General features: G+C 41.8%; 1 protein-coding gene across 16 annotated transcripts in view; it reads left to right on the forward strand.

Moving 5' to 3' along the window:
* The window catches only part of si:ch211-285f17.1 (sickle tail protein homolog), a 114,436-nt gene that overhangs the window by 79,360 nt on the left and 22,394 nt on the right, over positions 1-12,682 (forward strand). For 11 of the 16 annotated variants that reach the window (XM_056433501.1, XM_056433500.1, XM_056433495.1 and 8 more), the window contains 4 exons: positions 76-265; positions 4,190-4,388; positions 5,815-5,908; positions 11,260-12,368. In XM_056433501.1, the coding sequence (XP_056289476.1) occupies positions 76-265; positions 4,190-4,388; positions 5,815-5,908; positions 11,260-12,368 (1,592 nt within the window). Of the gene's footprint in view, positions 1-75; positions 266-2,064; positions 2,129-3,289; positions 3,402-4,189; positions 4,389-5,814; positions 5,909-11,259; positions 12,369-12,682 lie in introns of those variants that run through there. The other 5 variants (XM_056433497.1, XM_056433511.1, XM_056433503.1 and 2 more) reach the window with 4 other exon arrangements.

Below are 12,682 nucleotides of genomic sequence, written 5' to 3' on the forward strand. Positions count from 1 at the left end.
GTGTGTGTGTGTGTGTACTGTGTGTCCCTGGTCTAACCCTTGCCGTGTCATGTTTCCATGTGCCTCCCCCTCCAGAGCAGAAGCCCAAAGCACGGCCCGCATTCCAGCGCCGGCGACCAGGTCGACCACCTATCCCTGGCTTCCCTGGATTCGCTGGACGCCATGTCTGAGGCCGACTCACCTACAGCCTTCACCCGCGGCAGCCGGATCCGTGCTAGCCTCCCCGTGGTGCGATCGACCAACCAGACAAAAGACCGCTCGCTAGGTATGTTTACGATAAGGCCTTTCTGTTGAGAAGACGTACCTGAGTTAGGCTTTGCTTCTTTTGGTTCAACTGTCTTTTTATTCTGTTTCCCCAAACTGCCACAGAGAAAATCGTATATAAATATATATATACATATATACAGGACTGTCTCAGAAAATTAGAATATTGTGATAAAGTTCTTTATTTTCTGTAATGCAATTAAAAAAACAAAAATGTCATGCATTCTGGATTCATTACAAATCAACTGAAATATTGCAAGCCTTTTATTCTTTTAATATTGCTGATTATGGCTTACAGCTTAAGAAAACTCAAATATCCTATCTCTAAATATTAGAATATCATGAAAAAGTATACTAGTAGGGTATTAAACAAATCACTTGAATCGTCTAATTAACTCGAAACACCTGGAAACACATTTTCAAATGTTTGATTTTGTTTTGCTGTTATAAATCTTTTTTTTTACTTGGTCTGAGGAAATATTCAAATTTTATGAGATAGGATTTTAGAGTTTTCTTAAGCTGTAAGCCATAATCAGGAATATTAAAAGAATAAAAGGCTTGCAATATTTCAGTTGATTTGTAATGAATCCAGAATGCATGACATTTTTGTTTTTTTAATTGCATTACAGAAAATAAAGAACTTTATCACAATATTCTAATTTTCTGAGACAGTCCTGTATATACATTTTTATATTTAATATAATAATAATAGTAATAGTAATATTTATATACAATTTTCTCATATTATATATATATATATATATATATATATATACTGTCTATATATGGTCTATTTAGAAGTTATTGAGAATAAAGGCCCAATCTAAAATGGATTTTGTGAATAAATTAACGGGGAATTGAACTGACACTAATTCTTTCTCGATACTTTTTGCATTTCTTTAAGCATAACCTTGGCACAAGAACTCTCTTAAATAACTCCTAACCACACCATGATCTCACCGTTTCACCTTGTCCAAGTCTAAGCCTCTCACTCCATCTATCTTCTCCTCTGCTCCCTCCTCCCTTTCTCCATCTCAACTCACGGCTCCGTGGTAATTATAATTAATTCCCTCTGTAGTGAAAGATTAGGGAATCCATCCACAGCATGCCATCGTGTTATTGACAGCAACAGAAATGGGTCGTCTTATCAACACAAATAGGGCTTCATTTGCATCCATAACACAGAAACGCTGTGAGTTGTGCAGAATTAGGTTGCTGCATTAGGGGGAGAAAGAGGTGGAAAGAGTTTTGAGAAGTTCCCAAACAAAGTGGAGAGTCTGTAGTTTTTTGGGGAGAATAGTCTTCAAAGGTAGCTCACAACTCAGCTCGGCATCTGCTGCTGGATAATAGAAAAGCGTCTGAATGGCAAACGCCTTTTGACCAAAGTGAAAATGAATGAAACTATAGGGGGCCACTTTTCCACGCTTTTCGCGCCTGTCGCGCCTCTCGCTCTGCGTGTGAAGCAGAGATGCAAAACTTGTACAAAAAGCAGATATGCTTTACCACCCATGCACATACACACACACACACACACACACACACACACACACACATGCACCCACTCTCGCTTTTGCCCTCTGAAAAACATCAGGACCTGGTGTTATGACAGTGGGTGGTTATGGTGTGATAAAGGGGGAGGAGAGAAAAAGGGGCACCACTGGGATACAGTGTCCCTCCTCCCACAGCCTCTCTCACACACACATACACACACACACACACACACACACAGACACACACTTCGGTGGGTCCCAACGGACGTTTGGGGCTTAGTATACTCAGCTTGTGCGGGAGGAGTTGTCGCGTGGGCTTTTTCCAGAGCATCACAAGACTTAACAGAAAACAGGAAATCCTTTAAACCCCTACTGTGAGTATCAGATTTCACCCAGAGTGTGGCATCAAGTGTCGATTATTTATTCATCCTGCGGTTCTGATATTGCATTTTTCTGCTTTTATGGTCGCATTTAGAACTTTGTGATGATATTAACGGGCACATAATGAGGTTTTTCGGGATTGTGCTTAGTTTTAAGATGTCGTGTCCCACTGGATACATTTGGGAAATATTTAAAGCTCAGACAGTCTGCAGCGCTGTGCCCATTTGGTCCGGAAACCCACTGGCCATTTGCTTCCACTCCTGAGTGAAACCAGGCGCTCAGGAATGTAACACGACTCTGTGCTAGAAGCAAGCTATTCAACATTGTTTCGGCAATTAAAACGGAAACTTAAAGAATTACAATCTTCATAATGCCTATTCAATCAATGGTGCTTTGTCATCAAACTCATTCGCTTTAATTGCCAACATCTGGATGAAAAATAGCCGACTATTAACATAACAGCTCTCAGAGGAAGGATGAAGTTATTTTGCAAATGGGCACTTTGTTATGTTATTACTACCCAGAAACCCAGACATACCAGAAAGAGCAATAATAGACTCAGCAATTTTATTTCCTGGATTTGTCCTCTCTCTGTCTCACCCTGTCTCGTGGAGCATGTAGGGTCCTGTATAATATTTCACCAACATCTGGTAGCTTTTACTGGCTCTTTCCTTTTATGGGGTTACAAGTAAAACCATTCCCCTTTTTCTTCAAACCAACTATTTGTAGTGCACGAATGTAAAAGTGAAATGACCGAGTTATGGGTATCACGGCAAGACTTTTGTCTCAGCAGATCATGAAAGGTGACATTCTGGATGACTCTCATGAAATAATACTTTGTTCTGTTAATTAACGTTTTAATGTTGCTACTTATGACTTCAATAGAAATCTTTGCAATGCAGTTTCGAGCAATGAATCAGAGAATAGAAATAGAAACCTGTTGTCTTCTGTTCCCTGCCATTGTTTATACAAGTGCAGTATGGGCGTGTCCATCGATTTTAAAACATCTGTTTTTGAAAAGCACAGAACAGAAGCCACACCCAAGGTTCAGAGGTACAGGCTTTGGTCTTTTTGATGCACATCTTGAGTACACAGCCTGACTTGTGCCCCCTATGTTTCACCCCAAACTCACTTTTTAAATATCAAGTCATTCGTCTGGAATATACAGCATGCCACTGGAGATCTATCAGGACATTATATGCCACACAAGAAGAAGACAGAGTTTGCAGTTCAAACGCTTCAATAGCCTTTGGGCAACAAGTGAGGGTAAGCATTCATTCTGTGGCCCATTTCATAAGTAACATAACAATTTAAAATAGATTTCCAAAACCACGAATGGTGAATATAAAGGAACGTTTACCAGCTACATATTCAGAGGATGAAATTGGGTTTTCTATGTTAGGTGCAGTGGTTTGATGGCATTAATGGAACACCAGTGGAAAAATGTGGAAATGGATTTTTGCACTTTTTAATCTGGCCAAATATCTGCACTGGTCCAGGCTGAGCAGCCATGAGCAGACTCTGTGACATGGGCATGATGCCGACTGGGTTTTCACAGGTCAGGAATAACATCGGAAAACTGCAACGCCTTTATGGTAATGCTGTGTATTGAGCTGTTTTATGTTGCATTAATCCGGAAAGGTGAAACATTTCTTAAAGAGGTAAAAATACAGATTTTGACCATTTTTTGGTTGACTATAACTCGTTTCTAATTTCAGCTGCTTAAAGCCAGGGTTGGTCATATTCTTCAAAAATATTTTTCGTCATGCTCGTAAAAGTTATTTTTACATCCCAACAGCAATCATAACATCAAAGGCTAGAAAAAAACAAAAAAACATCCTGGTATCTGTGACTGCGGCCGGACTGTAATAATCCTGTCCAGACCACCTGTCTGTTTACAAGCTGCGAATACTAAAAATAGCAAGACTCACATTGTTTACATTCATTAGGAGATGTTTATGTTCATGATGATACATTTGAGGGACTGGCCTTGGTCAGAGGCCCTGAAGGGCCAACTTGGCTAATCCCCCTGCGCCCCTGCTTTCTGTCTGCAGGTGTGCTGTACCTGCAGTACGGGGATGAGACCAAACAGATCTGCATGCCCAATGAGATCACCAGTATCGACACTATCAGAGCTCTGTTTGTGAGCGCCTTCTCACAGCAGCTCAACATGAAGATGCTGGAGTCGCCCAGCGTCGCCGTCTACGTCAAAGACGACATGAGAAACATGTACTACGAGCTCACTGATGTCAGGTAAAGGCCGATATGATTGTGTGTGACAGACGTGGACAGAATATGTTGTTTGGCTGCATGTATTGTGTTGTGTTAGTCTAAGTTGGGACATCCAGGGTTCAGAATTGTTTCACTCTTCCTCTGAAGTCTTTTCCCTTTCCCCCTTTCTGTGAACTTCCTGTAGACTTTCCTTGCACAGGAAGTGTCACTGGCCAGGAAAAGCTTCTTGCTTCCTCTTTCCAACATGTTAACCCTTGTGTTGCCTTCGGGTCAATTTGACCCGATTAAATATTACACCCTCCTGTCGCCTTCGGGTCAATATGACCCGATTCAATGTTTAACCCTCCTGTTACCTTTATATTTACTAACATATTTTACCCTTGAGGTCAATATGACCCCAGCTATTAAAATCTCCAGAAAATTATTAGAATTAATATTGTTTTCCAAGTTTAAGTGTGAGGTACTTTATGTTTGTTTGTTGACTCCCGAAAGAACACCGACATTAAACATTGAATCGGGTCAAATTGACCCGAAGGCGACAGGAGGGTTAAATATTGAATCGGGTCAAAATGACCCGAAGGCAACACAAGGGTTAAACCATGTAGGAATCATTTTTATTTGGAAATGAAGCCCTTTGGCAAGATGTCTCCGATGTTCTGTAAACTTGGATGACTTTCCTGCCTGTTGTCCTCGCTCCTCGTATCCTCTGGGGAAAAGATTGACAAACAGAGTCATTTACAAAGGGAACGATTTTAAACCCTTTTAAGGTCTTTCTATGCTTTTCAGAATGTAGTTTCCAAAGTATTGTGGAGTGTGTTGTGTATTGCATTCATTTACAAGCGCACAAACACACATAGCGCTGGAAGTGCATTCCTCTTGTTCCTTATGTCTTCCTGGTTTAATATTCCCCAGCATGTCTTCGCAATAATACAACAGATTGTATGTGTCGAGACAGTGAACAGCCCGAGCTGGAGTTGTTTTTTGAGAAAAAATATAGACTTCTTAAAGACACAAGAAACTTCGCCCTTTTCTTTCCAGAGCGCCCAAGTGTGTGTGTGTGTGTGTGTGTGTGTGTGTGTGTGTGTGTACTCTGTGACTCAGTCTTTATCAGGGCTGTAATAAAGTGTCTCGTGATTCCTTAAGGTTGGTACAGGTATCCAGGGTGCAACCCCATAGTGAGAGTGAGACCAGCATAAGAAGGAGCAGACGGCGCACCGTTTATGTAGTCGAGCCACGTTTCAACCCAGTATTTATTCAGTGTTTTTTTAGACTTCAGAGATTTAGAGAAAATGTCATACGACCGAGGACTGTCAGAGCCTCTGACGGGATATGTGCCCTTGGCGGGGTTGAGGCAGAGATTGAGATCCAGGCTGTGGGAGGATCGGCCGCTGTCGGATGGTGATTACTGGGCTGCCTATTTACCGCGGGACACCTCTTCCCCCTACAGGAACATCATAGATCACTCCTGCCTGAAGGTCTACCACAAAGACCCAGCGCAGGCGTTCAGCCACGGACCAAGACCGGCCAATGGCGATGCCAGGGTGAGTACTTAGCTGACACACGTGCAAACACAGCAGTGAAGACGATGCTCGTTAACGGGAGCAGCTGCATGGAGACAACCCGACTTGTTGCCGATAGAATAGTAAGGCCGGCCTCCAATTCTTCTCATTATCACGTCCTGTTTGCAGTTAAGGGAAGGAATGTCCCCCTGCCTCTTCCTAATCTGTTGAGAGGGGGTCTCATATTGTTCTCCCGGGGGCCTGCCATTGGGTCTCTCCTGCACGCTCTGGTGCAGCTTGCTTAAGGGGCCATTGAGCTCAAATCTCACAAATATTTTTCCTGTTCATTCGTCCCCCAATACCAGCTTGTAATCTCTTACTCTTGTTCCGATTCCTGCCTGTTTTTTTCTTGCTGATGTAACACAACTAAAGCCCCGTAGAACCCGTTCGCCAAATGTTCCTCTTCAAATCCGCCTCTCTAATCCACCTCTGACCCTTTATCTAACCCGATGCTCCTCTCTGCCTGCTGCAGAGTTCCAGCTGCAGGGAAGTGCTGTTGTGATACTGCAAACATTATATTAACCTTAGCCATAGTCCCATGTCCACATACAGGACTGTCTCAGAAAATTAGAATATTGTGATGAAGTTCTTTATTTTCTGCAATGCAATTAAAAAAACAAAAATGTCATGCATTCTGGATTCATTACAAATCAACTGAAATATTGCAAGCCTTTTATTCTTTTAATATTGCTGATTATGGCTTACAGCTTAAGAAAACTCAAATATCCTATCTCTAAATATTAGAATATCATGAAAAAGTATACTAGTAGGGTATTAAACAAATCACTTGAATTGTCTAATTAACTCGAAACACCTGCAAGGGTTTCCTGAGCCTTGACAAACACTCAGCTGTTATAAATCTTTTTTTACTTGGTCTGAGGAAATATTAAAATTTTATGAGATAGGATTCTAGAGTTTTCTTAAGCTGTAAGCCATAATCAGCAATATTAAAAGAATAAAAGGCTTGCAATATTTCAGTTGATTTGTAATGAATCCAGAATGCATGACATTTTTGTTTTTTTAATTGCATTACAGAAAATAAAGAACTTTATCACAATATTCTAATTTTCTGAGACAGTCCTGTACATTATGTGTCACATACGTGTGAAGTGGAATTGGTTTTAAATGAATGATGAGGCAAAGATGATGATGTTTAAGAGGTCCTGGTTCAGATGGCAGAAACTATTTTTACTCTCTGCTGCAGACAGTTGAGGTGCTTCTCTGCGAGGGAGCCGTCAAGGGTAATTGAACAAAGACATTTGAGAAAAAAGATGGCAAAAAAAGATACAACTGAAAAAGTGAAATTGGAATTTAATAGTGCAAACAGTTTAAAGAAGGAAAGATTTCTAGCCACAGTAGAAAAACTGAACAATAATTGTGTGGAGCAGCTTCTTTTGTGCTATTGTTCTTTTTGTTATATATTTTTGTGCTATATATATATATATATATATTGTTTACAGAATTGCCTATTTAATAACTACGGGACCTTCTTCAGGATTGAAAAGTAGAACAAGAGCAACTGAAGTGCTTTAAGCAAAAGAAGCAAGGCAGCTTCACAAGGTCACTTGTGCAAACATTGTGAAATCCGGGCAGAAGAAGGTTGTAGTCACCAATAGTTCTGTCACTGTTTAACCGAACAGCAATTGACACAGATACGAAACTTGGCCGTGTCTGCGGGGTGCGGAGGCCAGGTGGATGAACGGGCCCAGGACGGGACCTTCGAGAAGAAATTAGTTAGAAGACATTTGTTGCATTAATCTAACTCCTCCGGCTAGCCTTCCCCCGTGTCAAACACAGACGTCATATTCTCCTGTTGTAAAGCATTGTCTCTTATTCTTGGCTTCTGTAAATCTTGGACTGAAGATTTTCATCTGTTTTATTTGCCTTTTTTTTAAAATGGCCTTTCTCGAATTTGGCAACACCCTTTAATAAAGAAACAGAAACCCTTGCACTCAAAGCAAAAGAGCCAATACTGCAACCGAATGAGCTGTCCACCTATTCAAACACTTTTTTTGGCCGGTGGTTATTCAAACACTTTTTTTGGCCGGTGGGTATACTTCGTATCTGTTGGGCTCTTAAGAGCCCTCTTGTCTGAGGCTGCAGATCAGATTTCAAACGTCATCTGCATTTACCTCTGTTATTGTTTGAAGCTTTCTGGCCAAGTAAATGTCCCTGGTTATGAATTAAACCTTTTAATCGGTCAGTAACTGATTTAGAGTAGAAAGATGTAGACCTATATAGTAGCTCATAATTAGATTTTAGGCAGAATAGGCAGAATAAAGAGGCACTTTCTTGCATTTGAAACATATTTATGATCACGTTTCATCGAATTAAAAAGCAGTAAATATTATTGAAATATTAATCTGTAATCATATAAGCGGTGTATTTATATTCATAGAATAGTCAATAATGGCTGTCAGAATTAATATTATGTACACATTGCTGGAGATGTTTAGTAAACAGAGGTTCAGTTATTGGCTAACCTCTAATCTGTTCTAGAGCAAACAACCTAATGTTCTAGAGTTGAAGATTTGTCATGTTTTGACTCACTATTATCTAAATTCACAGGATGCTCCCGTCTTCTTGTCAACACGTCCGTGTACACAACAGCATAGCACATGCAGCCATAGAGACAGCTACTTAAATGTTGACACACTTTCTGCAGGCTCAGCAGTTTGTGAATCATCTCGAGCGAGGCAGGAGATCGAGAGGACTTTGTGAGCTCCCGGCCATGCGGCCCTCGTTATTGGAAGCTTAAGAGCTCGGTGGAAACAGACAGAGAGTTCACGACTCAAACTCAAACCAAATGTTACTTCACATGACTTCTCGTTTGCCTGACGTGGTCCCTCGTGTTTGTTTTTTAAGCATTTACTCCTCTCTTTTCTCTCAAAGCACAAATGTGCGCATGTTTTGCAGACAAATACAGACCTCAGTTATACTGTAAGTGTATTTTACGGATGTGTAGTCTTCCAAAGGTGTTACATCTGCTTGGGATTAACAAGTTATGCCTTTTTGGCCCAAATTGTTCTTCTGCAGCTTTTCTGGAACTGGCAACGCAGCCAGAGATGTTATTTCGGGCTCCAGAGAAATTCCTGCACAAGAGGGCAACTTTTCCTTTTATGTGTGTGGGACCTTTAATAGTGAAAGCCAGTTGGGTTTAGATGATTATCTGCAGAGGCTCTTTGCTTCTTGGATTTCTTCTTGTATTAGTTTTTGCTTGGTCAGACTTGTTGCTGCCTTATTTATGAGCTGTGTGTGCTTTTACTGCCAGAAGGTTCTTTTCTTTCTTCCTTTTGTTATCACAACCAAGCCTCAGCCCTTTGTTACTGTACACTATACACAGTGGTTGGTTTCCAGTTTGCACACACCTATTTCACACACTCACACGCGACTCAGCTCAGTGTTATCAGACCAGGCATAACACATATTCATAGATTATGTCACTGTTTACACTGTGTATTTCAGGTGTGCTCTCTAGCACAAGGAAATGTTTACTTTTCTATCAAATGTAATGTGTTTGGAACAAAGGAACTCCGTATATATGTGTCGTTCTTTTCGGGAACTTCCTTAATGAATTCATACAACCTAGTCTACGCAATACAGTATCTCTCTAAAGTGTACAATAACTCAAGTTGCCAACCATCCTGTAAAAGAAGGAATCATCCCATGATTGTAAACTAAATTATGGAAGGGTTTGTAACCTACGAGTGTAGTTCGCTGGCAAAAAAAAGAAGAGATTACAGAAGTACAGAGGTTCTGTCATGCGACAGAAATTATGTTTAACTGTTGGTTCCATAGTCAAAAGGAAACTCTTGAATGATAATTTGTTGCCTATGTCTTAAAAATGCAAAACATATCAAATTCATGTTTGTATGTTTGCTTGTCCTCCTACAATAGCCTTATAGGTAGATACATGACGAGTGCATGTGATTATGTGACTGCTGATCTATTAATTCCATTGTTTCCTTCATGAATTCACAAGTTGTAACTCAAACTAGTCTATGCATGTGATATATTAGTAACAGCAAGACAATGTAACTTATTTTGGAACCAAGGTAACTGTAGCTACCTGTTAGACTTTAACCTTTTTTAAATAGTTGCATCACCTCCAACCAGACCGCTCATATACATATACAGGACTGTCTCAGAAAATTAGAATATTGTGATAAAGTTCTTTATTTTCTGTAATGCAATTAAAAAAACAAAAATGTCATGCATTCTGGATTCATTACAAATCAACTGAAATATTGCAAGCCTTTTATTCTTTTAATATTGCTGATTATGGCTTACAGCTTAAGAAAACTCTAAAATCCTATCTCATAAAATTTTAATATTTCCTCAGACCAAGTAAAAAAAAAGATTTATAACAGCTGAGTGTTTGTCAAGGCTCAGGAAACCCTTGCAGGTGTTTCGAGTTAATTAGACAATTCAAGTGATTTGTTTAATACCCTACTAGTATACTTTTTCATGATATTCTAATATTTAGAGATAGGATATTTGAGTTTTCTTAAGCTGTAAGCCATAATCAGCAATAAATCAGAATAAAAGGCTTGCAATATTTCAGTTGATTTGTAATGAATCCAGAATGCATGACATTTTTGTTTTTTTAATTGCATTACAGAAAATAAAGAACTTCATCACAATATTCTAATTTTCTGAGACAGTCCTGTATATATATACACATTAAAGTATATATATATATATATATATTTCTATATATCCTTTATCCTGGAAAGCCACTCTAGTTACATGAGGTTGGGTTTATTACATGTTGGCCTTCAAGGGTCATTCATGGGTGGTCAAGCAAAAAAATAGCAGCCCAGATTGGCTGACTGTTTAAATAGACTAAACGAGACAGATCTTGTTGAAAATTAACCAACAGCCTTCTAGTCCTGGAGGTGCACACACTCTTCTAAGAGAGCCTCAGTCTTATCTACAAGAGATCAATTACAGATTTTGTGAAAGCTGAAAAAAAAAAAATCACATCAGACTTTTCATGCAGGACTTTAAGTGAAATGATGTACTGTGTACTTGGGGATAGCAGTCTTACGAGTAACTATTTTCTGCTCCTGGAAAAATTGCTGACAGTCTATTTTCTTTGAAAAGCAACAGTGTAAACTGAGTTAGATTGATGTTTTTGTTTCAAGGGCACTTCAGTCCACAAATAAAGGATATTTATAAAATAAACAGTAGCTGAATCTCTCAAGCGGGCAGAACTATGCAGTTCATTGAAAACCCTGACAGTGAGGGATTTGTATGCATTATTTTAAATGATAACCAGTTTATGTTTGTTGGTGTTAAAAAAAGATGTCTATATGCTTTTGTTTTTTTAGCAGATGCACGGCGAAATGATACATGCTGTTCAGGGTGGCCCGCACCCTCTGAGACAGCCGCCCATGGGACCCCCTTCACACCACCCAATGCAGGGAGCACTTCCACCAACTCCCAACTCCATGCCCCCTTCCCCCTCCAGAATCCCATTTGGCCCACGGCAGGCCTCTATACCTGGCAACGGCACTATCCCAAGGGACCGGCTGTCTAGTGCCAACCCTCCGGCCCGCTCCATCTCACCCTGTCCCAGCGCCATCCTGGAGAGACGGGATGTCAAGCCGGATGAGGACAGGAGCACTAAAAGCCATACCCTATCGAGGGGAAGTGAGGGGTTGTACGCAGACCCATACTTGCTCCAAGAGGGAAGAATGAGCATAGCTAGTTCCCATGGACCAAACCCCAGCCCTGGGCTTGATGGTCCAGATCATGGCATGGGGAGCTTTCACCGGGCCTCCATTCGCTCCACAAGTTCTTACAGCGGGCCCAGCCCCACAGACACTATGGATCACCCTTCTCTGTACAGGCAGAAGTCCAGAAACAGCCAGCTGCCTACTTTGGGCTCCAAGACTCCTCCCCCATCCCCTCACCGGATGGCTGAGGTACGGATGATTGACATCCATGGTGGGCCTCCTCATGGCGGTCCTCTCCATGGCGGGCCTCCCCATGGCGGGCCTCCCCATGGCGGGCCTCCCCATGGCGGACCTCCCCATGGCGGGCCTCCCCATGGCGGATCTCCCCATGGCGGGCCTCCCCATGGCGGACCTCCCCATGGCGGGCCTCCCCATGGCGGGCCTCCCCATGGCGGGCCTCCCCGTGGCGGATCTCCTCACGGCGGATCTCCTTATGGCGGGCCTCCTCATGGCGGGCCTCCCCATGGCGGACCTCCCCATGGCGGGCCTCCCCATGGCGGGCCTCCCCGCGGCGGGTCTCCTCATGGCGGGCCCCCTCATGGCGTACCACCTCATGGTGTTCCCATGGAGAGAAGCTCCCCTGTGCGCCAGTCATTCAGGAAGGAGGAAGTGGCAGGGACCAAGCCCCAAAGCAACATGGCATCACCTGTAGTTCCAGACCTCCAGGGCCCCATCCCGGTCGTCGGTGAGCATCATACACGGTAAGCACCAGGGGATCGGGCTTTACAGACAGTGGGCTGAGGGGATTGTTCAAGTTAGGATTAAGACATTGCATGGGATCATGGACTAACTCTGCATCCCAGTTTCATCCTAACCATGAGCTGCTGATTTTCAATCCCTTGCTCTGACTGTTTCATCATCCATCACTAAAGGCAAGATATATAATAAAACCAACTTTATCACTGTCTTGAGCGTCATAAACTGCATATTAGGAACAGCACATAATAATGCCTTTGGTTTGTGAATCAGTATTGCTTATCTGACCATTGTTTTCACACTCTATTCAAACTTGCTG

This window comes from Pseudoliparis swirei, chromosome 16 (assembly GCF_029220125.1).
Source record: "Pseudoliparis swirei isolate HS2019 ecotype Mariana Trench chromosome 16, NWPU_hadal_v1, whole genome shotgun sequence".
Taxonomy (NCBI): domain Eukaryota; kingdom Metazoa; phylum Chordata; class Actinopteri; order Perciformes; family Liparidae; genus Pseudoliparis; species Pseudoliparis swirei.